At 37.1% G+C, this 18,156-nt stretch overlaps 1 protein-coding gene across 1 annotated transcript in view; it reads right to left on the bottom strand.

Annotated features, from left to right (window-relative positions):
- LOC142340508 (dynein, cytoplasmic 1, intermediate chain 2a-like) overlaps positions 1-18,156 on the bottom strand; it is a gene marked incomplete at its 3' end in the record, with an annotated part of 131,395 nt that overhangs the window by 70,487 nt on the left and 42,752 nt on the right. Inside the window, exons 11-12 of the mRNA XM_075391083.1 lie at positions 8,580-8,742; positions 8,182-8,318 (exon numbers count right to left, since the gene is read on the bottom strand). Coding sequence (XP_075247198.1) covers positions 8,182-8,318; positions 8,580-8,742 — 300 coding nt within the window. The remainder of the gene's footprint in view (positions 1-8,181; positions 8,319-8,579; positions 8,743-18,156) is intronic.

The following is an 18,156-nucleotide window of genomic DNA, read 5'->3' as shown; positions in this document are numbered from 1 at the left end:
GAAGGGTGTTGTCTCACCTTTCTAAACCGTTCATCACGCAGCTTTCCAATCTCTGATTTTATGTCGAGGCTAGTACAAAGACTATAAAGCTAGTACGTATAAAGCACTTAGATTAGAAACATTACCGACAAGCACTGGAGGAGTTTATATTACAGACTGACAGTAGCGAAGTTGAAGTTACACTAGGGGAGGCTAGCCTCAATGAGCCTTGTTATACGAAACTAGTACGAACAGTGTTATACGAAGTGTTGTACGAAACTAGTAAAACAATAATAGCCATGGTCCTCAGGTTAGTGCTTTCTAGCGTCACGTTACCAGTTACTCCAGTCTCGTTTCACGAAAGTCAAATCGGTCAGAAAAAACATCGCGTTAAAAGACCATAGGGACGCAAATAAATGCTAGAAACGTTTGACAGCAATTAACAGTGAATATTTAGCCCGATTTATTGGGTTACCCCATTTCGTTTAATATTTAACCTTTCCCTACTTTAGTTTCCAATGCATTGAAAACTTCATGAAGAAAATGACTCCGATCTCCGCCAATTTAAAAGAGAAATGAGGTGAACCATAATTCTTAAGTGAAAGTTGAGAACATACCAGGCAGATTGCCGGAAAATAGCCGCCGTTGATTCCAATAAGCATGATTGGGATTGAAAGAATAGACGATATTGAAAAAAAAAGATTTTTGTACAAAAACATTTTTTAAGTCCGATTTATTTTGATTGCATTTCGTAGTTGAACATAAAGTACTTCTGTTTCTTAGAGAGAGACTACAGGGGCTACTATCAATACCAATAAGCATTAGAGATGGTAACTAAGACTTATAGGAACGACGTTCAAATAGCGGGCATCTAAAATTGGGCTTTATGGGTTTATCCCTTTTCTACTTCTGACTTAAATTTTATATACTGACTCTGTTCACTTTGAATTGCTTTGCTGAGCAACTGATGATAAAAATCACATTTAGCAGAATGAGAGAAGAGAGAAACTAGCCTAAGGAAGGCAAAAAGATTTCACGAAAAATGTTGAAAAAGCGGCAAAATGAGGTAAAGCGAAACATTTTTTTATTCGACGAAGTAAAAAAACATAGCAGGACAAGTCCTGAAATACAATTCAAAGAATTGAATGAAAAACTCAGACGTACTCTACCTGACCAGCAGATCAATTGAACAATTCCAGCCAGAACACAAACAAAATCATCTCAAAAAATTGAGAAATTGAAAGAATCAAAACTAAACAAAATATACTCATTGCTAAAACTCGAAGCTTTCAAACCAAAGCTAAAATTTTTTCCCTTTAAAAATACCTATTTCAAAAATATGTTCAAAATCAATTTTTGTTTCTGAAATCGGTCCAGTATTATATCTGCAAGACCTGAAAATACTCATTGGCCCTTGAAGATCGATAATTAACTCGAAAATGACCAAAAAATTTATTAAAAAAAGACATCAATTGCAAATTATCAGAAAGTGTTGCTGAAAATGGTGATATAAATATTTTCAGAATCATTTCTATGTCTCTAGAGGCTATCCAGTAACCCAATTCCAAGCTTTAAAAAACTCATTGGCTCATAGATCGATAGGCAATAATTTTTTGGAAAAAATTTCAAACTTCGAAAAATAGAAATTCGTTCTATTAAAATGTTGAAAGCCATTCAATTGCCCCCTAGCATTTAATAATTATTTAATAACATACTATCAAACACTGGATGAGGTTACCTGTCTACTGAGACAAGAAAAAATATATAAAACGCAAATGTTTTGAAAAAACTTGAAAATTGCAAATTTTTTCAAAAAACTTCCAAAAGTCTAAAGGTTAAATTGTTGAAAACAAATACAATGAAACTAAAACCATGCAGTAATTTTTTATCAGAACGCGGAATAGGTTTTCTCGTACTTGAGAATGGACGAATATCAAAAACTGACAAAAACTTTAGGAAACATTGAAAAATGCAGATTTTATCAAAAAAAATGCTAAAATATGAGACACTAAAATGTTAAAAACCATTCCATTGTTACTTGAAACTATGAAATGTCCTATTGACAAACCTCAAAGGATATTGCCTGGTCCTTGAGGCTGGAAAAACTGAAAAAATGACGAAAATTTTTAAAAACCTGAAAAAAAGGCGAATTTTGTCAAAAAAATTGCTAAAATTAGTGATATTCAAAAGTTGAAACCGATTCCATGGCAACTAAAAATTTTTCAGTAACTTATCATCCAACCACTAATGAGGTTTTCTGGCCCTTGGGACTCAAACAACTTGAATAATGAAAATAAATGTCAAAAAAAAATGAAAAAAAAATTGCAAGTTTTGTCAAAAATGCTAAAATTCATGATGGCAAAAAGTTGAAAACCATTCTATTACCACTAGAAACTATGCAGTAATCTATCATCAAACCATTTATCAAACTCTAGGGGAGGTTTCTTGGCACCTAGGGCTATAAAAAATCTCAAAAAATGACAAATTTTCAAAAAACCTGAAAAAAATTGCAAAAATTAGTATCATTTCGCGAGTTTGTGTTTGTAGTACCAAAACTTTTAGATCATAAAATGGTCATAACAAGCAATTTTGTGTCGCAAACGATCTTAATCAACTTTCAGAAACTTCAATCTAAGACTAATGAAACAAAAAAACTCAAAAAAAATCACAAAAACATGAAAAATTGCACCATTTTGAGCCCAAAAACTCCTAAAAATGACCTTTTAACCTTAAATTAAGGCCATCCCAGCAGCTGCACCACTATTAGCACTTGAAGGACAACTAAATCCCACTTTGGGCCCCTAATGAGAATTAATGCCCGCTGGGCTTTACCTGTTTATACCGTTTTGAACGATCAAAGTCACTAGCAAGCCCGCATAAGCATCACAAAATCATATCCGAACAGGTTTAAAAGAATAGAGGATTTTTTCGTGGCAACTCGGGTTCGAACCCTTGACCCTCGTTTAACAGCCACAGCTCTTACCTCTTAGGCTACCGACGAGTATTTTTGGCGTCCATTACCTTATTTAACAGCAATTTTTGGTTAAGCGACAATTTTGGCTTTGCTGTGATTAAGGTGCGCTATGTTAAAGGAGCGTAATGAATTTGCATAAAACGAGCTTCTACAACCAAATCCCAAATTTATTTCCGAGCACATTATACATCCTTTTCCTCCCCTACTTGGGCTTGAAAAAAAAACATTTGCAGAGTAGGCTCTTAGGCATGATTGCGCGGGCTGCATTCTTAAGGATCGTTAAAACATGTGAACATAGGAGCGCTGCTAAACATTGCGTTCAAGTGTGACTTAGATTTAATATATTAGACGAGAGTGAGAGAAAGAAATGGAGAAAGAAAGAAAAGACAAAGGAATAAAGAAAGAATGAAAAGAAGACATAAAAAACAAAAAAAAAAACAAGGAAATGAAGAGGGGAAGAAAAAGACAACCAACTCACCAATTTTTTATCCCAGTAAACGATGCATCCTTTTCCTCCACGACTCGGGATCGAACCCATGCCCCTCTCTTCACAGCCACAGGCCTAATCCATTGCGCTACCGACTCCTGTTTCTGTTGTCTATTGAACTGGATACATTCGAAAAATATTGGTCGATGGCTTTTTGTCTCGCTTGTTTTTGCTAAGCCGTATGCTTAATCAGCAAAAAAACATTCGCAGATCAGGCACTTAGGCATGATCATGTAGCCTGCATGCTTAAGAATCGTTAAAACATGTGAATATAGGAGAGTTGTTAACCATAGCGTTCAAGTGCAACTTACATTTAATATATTAGATATAGAAGAATAAATAAGAACGTAAATCCCAAATTTAATTCCGAGTACATTATACATCCTTTTCCGCCCCTACTTGGGCTTGAACCCATGTCTCTCGCTTGACAGCCACAGGTATAATCCCTTGCGCTACAGACGCCTGCTGCTGTTGTAAATCGGTACTGGCTACCGAAGCAAAATTTTTTATCAATTTCGTTTTCGTTTCGCTTGTTTTTGCTAAGCCGTATGCTTAATGAGCGAAAAAAACATTTGCAGAGCAGGCTCTTAGGCCTGATTGTGTGGGCTGCGTTCTTAAGGATCGTTAAAACATGTCAACATAGGAGCGCTGCTAAACATTGCGTTCAAGTGCGACTTACATTTAAAATATTAGATGAGAGGGAGAGAAATAAATGGAGAAAAAAAGAAAAGATAAAGGAATAAAGAAAGAACGAAAAGAAGATATAAGTAACAAAAAAACAAAGAAATGAAGAGGGGAAGAAAACGACAACCAACTCCCGAATTTTGTATCCCAGTAAACGATGCATCCTTTTCCTCCACCACTCGGGATCGAACCCAGGCCCCTCTCTTCACAGTCACAGGTCCAATCCATTGCGCTACCGACGCCGGTTGCTATTGTCTATCCGTAGTGGCTACATACGAATATTGGTCGATGGCTTTTTGTCTCGCTTGTTTTTGCTAAGCCGTATGCTTCATGAGCGAAAAAACATTTACAGATCAGGCACTTAATCATGGTCGTGTAGGCTGCATGTTTAAGGATCGCTAAAACACGTGAAAATAGGAGCTTTGCTAACCATTGCGTTCAAATGCGACTTACATTTAATATATTAGAAGATATAGAAGAATCAATAAGAAGGGAAATAAAGAAGGGAGCAAGAAGGAAACAGTAGTGGATGAAAAACAAGATTCACCATTTATGACACAAAAAACAGAGGCCATTTCTGGCACTGACTCAGGCTCGAACCCATGCCCCTCGCTTCACAGACACAGGTCTAATCCCTTGCGCTACCGACACCTGTTACTGCTGTCTCTTGAATTGGCTACATACGAAAAATATTGGTCGATAGCTTTCAGTCTCGCTTGTTTTTTCTTAAGCTGTGTGCTTAATGAGCAAAGGAAAACATTTGCAGATCAGTCACTTAAGCATGGCCGTGTAGGCTGCATGTTAAAGGATCGCTAAAACATGTGAAGATAGGAGCGTTGTTAACCATTGTGTTCAAGTGCGACTTACATTTAATATATTAGATATAGAAGAATAAATAAGAAGGGAAATAAAAAAGGGAGCAAGAATGAAACACAGTAGTGGATGAAAAACAAGATTCACCATTAATGAGACAAAAAACAGAGGCCATTCTTTGCACCGACTCGATCTCGAACCCATGCCCCTCGCTTCAGAGCCACAGTTCAAATCCCTTGCACTACCGACGCCTGTTATTGTTGTATATCCGTAGTGGCTACATACGAAAATTGGTCTATGGCTTTTTGTCTCGCTTGTTTTTGCTAAGCCGTATGCTTAATGAGCGAAAAAACACTTACAGATCAGGCACCAAAGCATGGTTGTATAGGCTGCATGTTTAAGGATCGTTAAAACATGTGAAGATAGGAGCATTGTTAACCATTGCGTTCAAGTGCGACGTACATTTAAAATATTAGATATAGAAGAATCGATAAGAAGGGAATTAAAGAAGGGAGCAAGAAAGAAACACAGTAGTGGATGAAAAACAAGATTCACCATTTTTGAGACAAAAAAGAGGCTTTTTTCGTACCGACTCGGTCTCGAACCCATGCCCCTCGCTTCACAGCGACAAGTCTAATCCCTTGCACTACTGACGCCTGTTACTGTTCTCTATCCGTTGTGGCTACATACGAAAATTGGTCGATGGCTTTTTGTCTCGCTTGTTTTTGCTAAGCCGTATGCTTAATGAGCGAAAAAACATTTACAGATCAGGCACTTAAACATGGTCGTGTAGGCTGCATGTTTAAAGATCGCTAAAACACGTGAAGATAGGAGCGTTGTTAACCATTGCGTTCAAGTGCGACTTACATATTATATATTAGATATAGAGGAATCAATAAGAAGGGAAATGAAGGAGGGAGCAAGAAGGAACCACAGTAGTGGTTGAAAAACAAGATTCCGCATTTATGACACAAAAAACAGAGGACATTTCTGGCACCGACTCAGGCTCGAACCCATACCCCTCGCTTCACAGCAACAGGTCTAATCCCTTGCGCTACCGACAACTGTTACTGCTGTCTCTTGAATTGGCTACATACGAAAAATATTGGTCGATAGCTTTCAGACTCGCTTGTTTTTTCTAAGCTGTGTGCTTAATGAGCAAAAAACATCTGCAGATCAGTCACTTAAGCATGGCCGTGTAGGCTGCATGTTAAACGATCGCTAAAACATGTTAAGATAGGGGCGTTGTTAACCATTGTGTTCAAGTGCGACTTACATTTAAAATATTAGATATAGAAGAATAAATAAAAAGGGAAATAAAGAAGGGAGCAAGAATGAAACATAGTAGTGGATGAAAAACAAGATTCACCATTTATGACACAAAAAACAGAGGCCATTCTTTGCACCGACTCGATCTCGAACCCATGCCCCTCGCTTCAGAGCCACAATTCAAATCCCTTGCACTACCGACGCCTGTTATTGTTGTCGTAGTGGCTACATACGAAAATTGGTCGATGGCTTTTTGTCTCGCTTGTTTTTGCTAAGCCGTATGCTTAATGAGCAAAAAAACACTTACAGATCAGGCACCAACGCATGGTTGTATAGGCTGCATGTTTAAGGATCGTTAAAACATGTGAAGATAGGAGCATTGTTACATTGCGTTCAAGTGCGACGTACATTTAAAATATTAGATATAGAAGAATCAATAAGAAGGTAATTAAAGAAGGGAGCAAGAAAGAAACACAGTAGGGGATGAAAAACAAGATTCAGCATTTATGACACAAAAAACAGAGGACATTTCTGGCACCGACTCAGGCTCGAACCCATACCCCTCGCTTCACAGCAACAGGTCTAATCCCTTGCGCTACCGACAACTGTTACTGTTGTCTATCCGTTGTGGCTACATACGAATATTGGTCGATGGCTTTTTGTCTCGCTTGTTTTTGCTAAGCCGTATGCTTAATGAGCGAAAAAACATTTACAGATCAGGCACTTAAACATGGTCGTGTAGGCTGCATGTTTAAAGATCGCTAAAACACGTGAAGATAGGAGCGTTGTTAACCATTGCGTTCAAGTGCGACTTACATTTAATATATTAGATATAGAGGAATCAATAAGAAGGGAAATGAAGGAGGGAGCAAGAAGGAACCACAGTAGTGGTTGAAAAACAAGATTCAGCATTTATGACACAAAAAACAGAGGACATTTCTGGCACCGACTCAGGCTCAAACCCATACCGCAGATCAGTCATTTGCAGATCAGTCACAAAAACATTTGCAGATCAGTCACTTAAGCATTGCCGTGTAGGCTGCATGTTAAAGGATCGTTAAAACATGTGAAGATAGGAGCGTTGTTAACCATTGCGTTCAAGTGCGACTTACATTTAATATATTAGAAGATATAGAAGAATAAATAAAAGTGAAATAAAGAAGGGAGCAAGAACGAAACACAGTAGTGGACGAAAAACAAGATTCACCATTTATGAGACCAAAAACAGAGTCCATTCTTCGCACCGACTCGGTCTCGAACCGCTGCCCCTCATTTCACAGACACAAGTCTAATCCCTTGCACTACCGACGCCTGTTACTGTTGTCTATCCGTAGAGGCTACATACGAATATTGGTCGATAGCTTTTTGTCGCGCTTGTTTTTGCTAAGCCGTACGCTTATTGAGCAAAGAAACATTTACAGATCAGGCACTTAAGCATGGTCTTGTAGTCTGCATGTTTAAGGATCGCTAAAACACGTGAAGATAGGAGCGTTGTTAACCATTGCGTTCAAGTGCGACTTATATTTAATATATTAGATTGAAAAATGTGTGAACACATCTTAAAAAAAACACAGCGCACCAATACAATTCAAATTCTTTGAATTGTAAAAAAAATATGAGCGCTATAATAGCCGGCTGAGAAGATGAGGGCGGCTATTAAAAACGTACAAACAAAATGCGAACAAAAGTTAAAATGGATCATTGCGAAACAAAACCAATCGGGGCCAGCCACGGACGAGGCTAGAAACCACAAATAACCAAAAATTTATGGCTCAAAATATGCCATCTCAGAAACATTAGGTAAACCGAAGAACAGATTCACTGAACTCACTTTCTGCTGCATTATTAAACATCTTAACAAGCGTTCGTCAGAGCCGAACCAGAGTTCGTATTTTCCCGATAAACAAAAAAGTCAGTCGATATTTCTATAATTCAAAAAACAAGCAATGTTTGAATGAATCAGATATCTACTCACCTTCGTGGACCAGAGTTTAGTGGACCAATCGAAGGAGGATGAGACAAAGAGATGACTGAAGTCTACCGGACCCGGACACTGATTCAGATCCACACTAGTCACAGGAGCATAGTGCCTCTCGTATATATCCGTGATTCCTGAGGAATACAAACTCGCGCTGTTCTGGATGATATTTGCCCGTTGAGATTTACCCGATGTTAAATTTTCGACTATTATATTTCAGCTTGATTACATAGACGACAGATTAAAAGGCCACACATGACCTCATCTTGAAAATGTGGGGTTTTTTTAGAAACCAAATTAGACTACCGAAGAGATTGAAGATAAAATGGGAGAGGGTTCTATAACTGATTGATCTATCAAGTATTCCAATGTCGACATTGGGTGTTATGTCAGACCTGGTTTGCTGCCATGTCTGACTGCCCCGTAGATGTATCCATCCTCAGCACCCACTACGAATGAGTTGTACTCGTTAGATGGGAAACTCATACACTTCACAGGAACACTGTTGTGTTTACTAGTCTGTGTCTTGCCCATTGAAGACTGCAGATCCACCGTCTCCTAACATACACATCAAACATAACCGACTAAACGTCAGAAGAATTGCTTTCGAACGACTATCGATTTCTAATCAATTGCAGCCTGCTTCAGTCGGGGGGGGGGGGAGGAGGGAGGGGGAGTCTAAATGGGACTAAGAAGTTCAATAGTGGGCTTCAAATAACCACATTAGAGGTTAACATATACTACTATTAAGATTTAAAGTAAAAAATGGCACCAGTTTCGGCGCACTTTTTATTTGACTTTGAGTATTAAATTGCCGCCAATTGAGTTCAGCTGCTTGAAATTGTGATTGAGAGAGAATTTTAGATCACGCGAAATGCAAAAAGTCAAGGGCGTAAAAGTCACTCGAAAAGTCAAAAATGTCAAGCACAAATTTTGCATAAAAAAGACACACACGTTTACAATAATTGCTATGAACTTCGTTCAAGAGCAATTAATAACTGATTAATTGTCATACTCAATGCAATTAAAAATCATACTCAATTAAAAACAACTGATTAACGGAAGGTGATAAAATATACTGTGTCGCCAAAATCTATCACTAATGTTCATACAATTATAGGATTACCAATTTCAGGGCATAATTCAGATATCGTGTCCATCTAACCAACAAACGAGATATTCTAGAAAAACTGCTTTTAAATAATCCACGAAACTTCTCTGCAACAGGTGCTCAATGTTGAAATACAACAAATTCACTCTTACAAGTAAGGTCCTAAATAGTTGCATCCGGATACGCCATACAATTTAATCATTTCTATGACTTGTTTCTTCATGAAGGCATTGTTCAATTTGAAAAGCAAATTTAGGCTTAGGATTTTAGAGCTGTTGTTCTTATTACAACAGACTGCTCTGGCGCCAATTCAGGTGTTGGATGAACTAAAGAACAAACCTTGCTCTCTTTTGTACGTAAAATAGCCTGTAGGGCATCATAAGAATTGGGACAAGCTATTAAAAGCACAACCGACTAACTTCAGGCAAAGTGCCCTCAAACGCCTGTTGAGCGGTTACCTTCGGTGACTCGTTAGGCATACGGCTCTGAGAGAACTTCTGCACAACTTAATTATCTCCGGCATTTATCTGTTTATCCCATTTTTGCTGACGAAAACACAAATGGCCAGACAATAGGAAACTATCAAAAAAAATTATATCAAACTATCAAACAAAAAATGCATAAAAAAATAAGCAGGACAAATTTAAATCTTACAAAATTTGTTTGAGAGCAATTAACATAGATCAAAACTATTCAGTACATAAACACTGCATCTAGCTATCTTTATGATGCCTAGCTATCGCTAAATTTTGTTCCGCTTATCAGACGCTTGCAAAAGACCATTTGGTAACCAGATTTTCTAAGTGCCTTCTCTTAAACCAATTAACAGAAAACGCTGAAGGTCTTTTTATTCAGAAGAAAACACAGCCGGCAGATTTCCATATTAGCTGCGAAAAAACATTGCTTGCCGTAGAATACAGTTATAACCGACACAAAAATGAGCTGCAAAAGTTATCGACGCCGATTAAAAATTGGTAGAATAAATTTCAACAATAAAATAGCATGCCCTGTTTAGAATCCCTCCATAGAAACTTCATTAGGGACCTTAATTACACATATGAGTTTCTTTCACTTTAACAAATTCAAATGAAATTTACATTTTTAGCACGAAAGCCATTTTCCTGAAGAAAAGGTAAGTCGCTTATGATCAAAACCTCATCACGCAAATGATATGAACGCTTTTGCTGGAGAAAATGAGCGATAGAAAGAAGCAATTCAGAGAAAACGATCTTTCAGCTTTGCTGTTGCAACAAACGTTTAACGTAAAAAGAGCATAAGACGACCGGGAAAGATATAGGAACACCCCAATATAGCTACATTCAGCAACTATAATTATCTTGGTTTTCTGAAAAGGAACTCAGCAACTGATGCCATTCTACAAACAGTTTGAACCATTTCAGGAAACTTGGAGCAAAAACTTGAAACCATTTTCAGATTTTGCAAAAGCATTCAACTACATTACTCATGAACATTTTCTCAAAAGCGATTGAATAATATGGTTTCTCCGATAAACCGAATGTTCAAAACGGTTTTGTGCAAACTAAGAACAGGTGGTAATAAATTGCATGTTTTCCGAAACTGTATTAAATACCTATGCTAAAGCAACCATTCTAGGGCCTTAAGTTTTTCTCTCCTATATGTCAACTATGATTTCAAAAGCATTGACTCCACAGGTTAAGTTGCCGACAAGTTGCTTGCTACCTATCGGCTCACAAACGTGTTGTTTTCTGCCAATCAAAAAGTTTCAAAAACCAAAAAAAGTTGAGCAATTTTTGGTCAAAACTGAAAATTGCATGACGAAAAACAAATTAATACGAATTCCCATAAAACATGGTCAATTGAGAGGCAACAATGAACTCATTCCATTTAAAATAGCTGCCAGAAATAAGGCACGATGATTTCGTAGATTTGCAGTCTTAGATCGATAAACATATCTGACTACCATCGGACAAATTGCTCTCAAATGGAGCGCTATAATAGCCGGCTGAGAAGCTGAGGCGGCTATTAATAATTAAAAGCACTTTGAGCAGAATGAGCGAGAAATGTAACTTGCCTTAGGAGATATATAAGATTTCACGCAAAAAGTTGAACAAGCTGTAGAATGGTAAAGCGAAACATACTTCTACTCGACGAAGTTCAACAAATAGGTCCGCTATAATAGCCGGCCAAGAAGATGAGGGCGTCTGAGAAACAAATCACTCCACAAAGAGTTAAAAATGCGGTCACATACACAATTCAGTAAAACAAAACCTGCATGAATGAATAAAAAGAAGATTTGAAGTGACCGTTTTGTCATATAGTCGTAATGAAAATCCTCACAACGAAATAAAACACAGGACAATGCTGACCTACATTTCGAGAATTTTCACTGACTAAACAAAACCCTTAACCTCGAATGGACAATGAATGGATTGGGAAAACCAATTAGACAAAAGCCCGATAAAAATTGGAAAAACGAAAGTAGTAATAGGGTGAGCAAGTCTCCCGGGGGGGGGGGGGGGGGGGGGGGTGTAGACCCCATGTATTAAGATAGGGTATAGGAGTAATTTTTCAGAGAGGGTCTACACTAATGTATTAAGATAGGGTATAGGCGGCGTACATGTTTTAAGATTAGTAATAGCGGCCGCCACGTATTAAGATTAGTAATAGCGGCCGCCACGTATTAAGATTAGTAATAGCGGCCGCCACGTATTAAGATTAGTTATAGCGGCCGCCACGCATTAAGATTAGGAATATCCTCCGCAATGTATTAAGATTGGGGATAAATCTAGGGGTGTTCCAGGGGGTGAGTAGTAAGGTGGGAGCAGATCAGGGTGATTTTTCGGAGCCACTTCTCACGTGATTTTAGAGGTCATTTAGGGATTAGCAGGGAATTATACATGCAGCGCGCAGGGAATTGCACAGTCAGCGCGTACGTACAGGCGGGGAATTATACATGCAGCGCGCAGGGAATTGTACAGTCAGCGCGTACGTACAGGCGGGGAATTGTACAGGCAGCGCGCATTAACGGATAATTTCCCTCGCAGTAAACTTCAACATTTTTTGGTTTAACCACAGCAATGTATTAAGATTAGGTATAGCCGCCGCAATGTATTAAGATTAGGTATAGCCGCCGCAATGTACTAAGATTAGGTATAGCCGTCGCAATGTATTAAGATTAGGTATAGCCGCCGCAATGTATTAAGATTAGGTATAGCCGCCGCAATGTATTAAGATTAGGTATAGCCGACCCTAAATAGCAAGATGGCGCAGCGGAAGCGTGCTGGGCTCATAACCCAGAGGTCGGTAGATCGAAACTACCTCTTGCTGATCTGGCATTGTCACAGTACTAGTGGACTTTTACGCGCTCATAACATGGAAAAAAGTTAAATAAAAAAAAATTGAATTAATAAGTACAAAATAACAGACACAGTACAAATTAAGCACATGCAAATACAAATTTAATCAAACGTTTACATGATGATAGTACAAAAGAAAAGAGTATTAAAGTACATTTAGCCGAGTAGTTAATAAAGTCGACAACAAAAATTTGAGTAACTAACGAAGAATTAAGGAATTTAGAAAAAAATTACTGTCGACTTTATTACACTTCGACGTATTTTACATTAAATTTATCTAATTCACATATAATTACTTATAAAGTTTAAAACATGAACGTCATGAACCTTGTTCAGTTTTGTTTGAAAAAATTTAAATAGTTGAAATGCTGCAAATATTGTGTAAAATCCACACAAATTATCAGTTTTCTGAACTGGTTGTTGTATCATTTTCTGATACTTTTTATTCAAAAATTTGTATTTTGTGATTGGACGAGCCAAAGAATCAGCATAGTAATAAGTTCGATTGAGTCGAGCAATCATTATCCAATGCTCTCCAGCTTCACTGCTCGGAGAAGTGTTGATGATAGCAAAACTGAATGTGGGTAGCCTTGGAACACAATCTGCTGGAAACGATCCAATATAGCGGTATTTGAGTTCTGGGATTCGTTCAATAATCTGTATCAGGGAAGTGTTATCCATGACAAACAATTTTTCTCTGCTTTATTTCGCAAGTACCATTAACACACGGATTTCTAACTGTACAGTCAAGCTGAAAAGACTCATTCTCTTCATAAAAGCAACAATCATTGGACTTTTTTTCTTGCTCTAATAAAAGGTTGCTTGACTTTTTAATTTTGTCAACAGAATTGTTATGGGATTTGGGGTAGAATAAAATAATTATAAAAAGAAGTACCAGAAAAATTAGGAGAGGAACGTAAACAAAAAAGTTCGAATTAGTTCGCCCCCAGTTAACGTCCATTTTAAGAAATTATTTGGTGAAGAGAATGGCAACTAGGTGACGATAATATATAACCCAAAAATGTTCCAATGCAGAAAGCAATGATGTAAAACCCATAAAAAACTGAAAAAAATATGAAAAAATTTTCGTTAACGCAAAAATCTTCAGACATTTTTAGCAACCGTTCCGAACTGATCAATTTTAACAGTGGACATCCTTTCTCCTAGAACAATTAATTCTGTCACGCTTCTTAGCGGGCGGTCGAAAAACATTTCTAATCGGATACTTTCACCGCTGAGCTCAGGATAATGAATACTTTCTCCAGCATCTTGAAGTGAAGTGAGATCAAATACAAGCACGTAATGGTTCTGAAATAGATTATGTGGTAACGCGGGAATCTCTTCGTTAAAATTCATTGCTTTCATTGTTGTTACATATGCCCTACAGTCATTGGTTGTATCAACTGATACTATAGCTCTACCTCCTCGAACAATTCTTAGTTCTCGTAAACCAAATTTCTGATAATGGAAAGGATTTTCTTGAAAATGTCCTGTGAATGCTGAATTTGTGTTCATCGCAATAGCTACTCTTCTGATTGGAGCATTGTTAAAAACATTTTCCTGAATAAACTGGTTCTGTCCTGAAGGAATAATAAATGTGCGTGCAATTGTTTCCATAAAGTTGTAACAAGCAGGTTGATGAGTTAATTGATATTTGATAGTCTGGTGATACACTTCGTTAACAACAACACGTCTTGTAAACAGGGAACAGTCAAGAACTTTAAGGGAGACGTGAGGATTGTAGGAGATCATGTAAAAATTGGGTCTTGCACGAATCAATTTCAGTCTAACTTTTGTATTTGGAAGCAGTAACTTTTCACATTGGAACAAATCAATTGCTAATTTACCGTAAAAAGTAGTTCCATTTTTCAGCAAAAGTTCTTCCTCTCGATCTATAAAAGGGCTTTTCTCAAAATCGCTGGGTTCTTTTTCAAATTCATATCCATGACAAGCCAAAATACCTTCATTATTTCTTGTGGAAGCGTTAAATTCATTGGAAATTATAGCTTTGTGTCCATAGAGACCATTTGAGTTGTAAACCTGTTGATTGTTCAGATACACCTCACAGTTGGAAAAGAGCGAGTGCAATAAATTGTTGACGTGAGTTAGATAATGTAAATCATCATCTGTGAAAGACATTCCCATATCTGCTTTTCCATGCTCGTCTTTTTTCATAAAGTCATCAAACAATCTTCCCTTTTGTAATCCAACTTTGATTTGAAGGTGGATATCTCTCATATCAAGATATATGCTTCTATCTGTTTCAAACTCGAACTCAATGCTGCTTTCATCCAAGGAAGTACTGGGATAAACTTCTTGAACGTGAGAAGATTCAATTGGTTCCAAAACAGGAATTTTGTCAAAAATCTCCAAGCAAGAGTTCGTAAAGTGACCATAATGAAAGTTGCTATCGTTTGTTGATCTAGTATTCGTTTTAGCTTAGAAAAAATATCTCTTCTAGTTCGACGACGTCGACTGGTTTTTGGGGTAATTCTTCGAATTATGCGCCGTTTCCTAATTTTTCCACCACCTAGCTGTTTACGTAATGTTTTCTTTCCAACATCTGCAGCCACAGATTTGAATTTTTTCTTTCCAGTTAGAACATTTCCAATTTCTGGTGCAGCTATATCAAGCAAATCAGCACCAACTCTTTTTGCTGCTGGGACAACAATCTCCTCAAGAATGGAATAGCTGTCCTCCCAATTGTTTGTGCTAACGCTCCGAATCCTCTTCCCCTCTGTCTTGAATAACCACGAAAATACGGTAAATCACTATCAGCAACCATTTTCTACAACTTTAAATCTAAAAATGATTGTCAGAAGTTTTTCTAAACATTAGTACCGCTCTTGTCACACCAACAGAGTTGAAAGGAACTTTTTCACCATAAGAGTCCCGGAGCTCGAGTTTTATGCTGTGGAATGAGTTTTTTAGAATTTTTTTTAAATTGTAAGTTTGGAAAAGTTTGATAATTCATGTATGGTCCCGTTGAGATGATATCTCCATTCTTAACTTTTGATATAAACGGAATGCATCGTAAAAGAGCAGCTTTTGTATCACCCACAATATTGTATTCAACAATATCACTATATATCATTAAGGTGTGTATTCGTACAATGTCATAAGGAAACTTGGGAAAATGTGGACCACCACCACTCATGAAAACACCCATACCATAAACAGCTTCTTCGCATCCAAAGACATGACAAAGATCGGCACTAAAAATGACAAGTAAAGATTTCTGATTTGGAAGACTCAAAGAAATTCGCTGTGTAATTTTGTTAACGTGTAACTTGATGGGCGTTTTTTCATATTTTTCACGTTCCTGAATTTTTCTATTCATTTCATTGACAATATCAGAGATCGAGGGGTATAGACCTGGATCAAGTGTGTAATAATCCGATGGTTTTGTATCTGGTGTTGCTTCATCTAGATAGAAGAATTTACCCTCTGTTATGTTTTGGTACAAGGAAGGATACGACAGTTCTGTTATCGCTACCTCCCATTCTCCATCAAGATTAATTTGTTCAGGTAGAAAATTCGTGAAAGAACTTAGTGTATTGTTTGGGTAACAATCAAACGACGCATTGGAAACCAACTCAACAGTGAAAGAACTCATCTTTAAATGATACACTTTGAAAGCTCTTGTTCATAAAATTTACCTAGAATTTCATCACCTTGTTCTCCACAAAGGTTATAGGTTGGCGGTTTAAAAGTAGCAACTTTAACAATTTTGAATATTTCATTTGTGAACTGTGATTTATAACCTTTTCTGAATGGAATATCTTTTTTTGATATACGAACATTTTCACCAACTTTAAAACGTGGTCGTTTATATTGGTTAATTGGGTTTCTGTAAAAAATTGACAAAAAGTCTTTGTTTGTTACATTTTTTGGAGCTTTACCTGTTGAGCGATTAACTCTTGTGTTCATAGTTTTGACAAAGGAATCCATTTTTCTCATGTATTTGTCACCATTTTCTTCCATATAGCGATAAATAATGTTTTTCAGGGATTTAATGGCTCGTTCTGCTACAGCAGCTTTCGTTTCACTTCTAGTAGAGTAAATTTTAATTTTCTTGTCCATACAAAACTTTCGAAACTCACCACTAAACTCTGTTCCCTGGTCAACCCATACTTTCGCGGGCATACTTTTTTACGCAACATTTTTTTGAAAGCTACAACTGCATCGGTAGAGTACTTTGACTTCATTGGTTGCACACGAACAAAGCGAGAAAAGACGTCAACACATACTAATAAATACTTCACTCCATTATTAGTATCCGATAATTTATCCATAAAAGCTAGATCGAGACACCAGATCTCATTGATTCGCTTAGCAAATGCTGGTAATTTTTTGAAATGTCGTGTTGCATGACGATACTTTGTGTAGGAATCTTTACTGTGTAGAAAGTAGGCAACTTTCTTTTTGGATAACCCACTTGCCTTTTGTAGATTTTTAATTGATCCATATGCGGCTTTTCCATCTCTATACAGCCTTTGTAGCTTGGCTTTTTCAGATTTTGAAAGGAATCCAGCTCCCTCTGTCTTTGCTTTTAGCATCTTTGTTTATTACTTTTTGCGGATTTATTCCGGTAGCATCAAGTATTGTGTAATATATGTCGGGAAAATCAACGTTCTTTCTTTTTAATGCAAAAATAAAATCTGCAAAAGCTACTTCCGTATCTCTTCCATCTAATAAAATTGTGTCGTTGAGAGATAGCTTGACTCGCGGTGAATTCAAAATTTGATCTACAATTGATTCGTTCTTTAAAGATCTGGTTTTGTTGCTGATTTCCTTGTAATTAGAGTTCAAATGTGTTGGGACAGAAACTGGTTTCTGCTCAAAAATGTCCAACTTTTTAACTTCTAATTTGAATTTTTGTTCGTAAAGGTGTTGAGGAATCAAAACAAACTGTTCCATTTCAAGACAATCGATTAATGATAGATGGTGTCAAAATTGATATGAGCTCTATTCCTTTTCGTGAACTTAAAATTGCTCTTCTTTTATTTATTCCGGTTCTTTTTAGCACGAGTTGATGAATTTCGTCTCTGTACTTTATTACGTCTTGTTTTTGTATTTCCTGTAGTTGTCCCCCGAGAAGGTTTACTATGCATTCGTTTAGAAACTGAATGAAATCTTTTGGACAATTTCTTAGGAACAATTTCTTGAAGTTCTGGGAATACGTTTGGAACGTTATCAGCGTAGAGAGATGTTGTGTGTTCATCGTTCAAAAAAGTAATCTCTTGTTTCGTTTTAGGGAGAAAAAAAATAGTGGGAATAGAACCACTGTTTCTGCAAAATCTAAGAGAGTCGACTGTTTTCGGAGTTAAATCAATGAGTAAGTGACCATACGGGATTGAAGTAGCTTTTGTATACCAATCTTTTAATTGTGATCCTAACCCGAGCTGTTGACTAAGAGTGTTAATCTGGAGAACATCTCTAGGAGACTTGAATAAAACTATATGAGTATTTTGTAACTCAATATCTCTTCCCAACCTACTCTGATGAAAAAGATTATGCTTT

Source organism: Convolutriloba macropyga, chromosome 5 (genome assembly GCF_964194025.1).
Source record: "Convolutriloba macropyga chromosome 5, txConMacr16.3, whole genome shotgun sequence".
NCBI classification, from domain to species: Eukaryota; Metazoa; Xenacoelomorpha; order Acoela; family Convolutidae; genus Convolutriloba; species Convolutriloba macropyga.
Note: the sequence above shows the minus strand (reverse complement) of the source record. Positions and strands in the feature narration are given on the sequence as shown.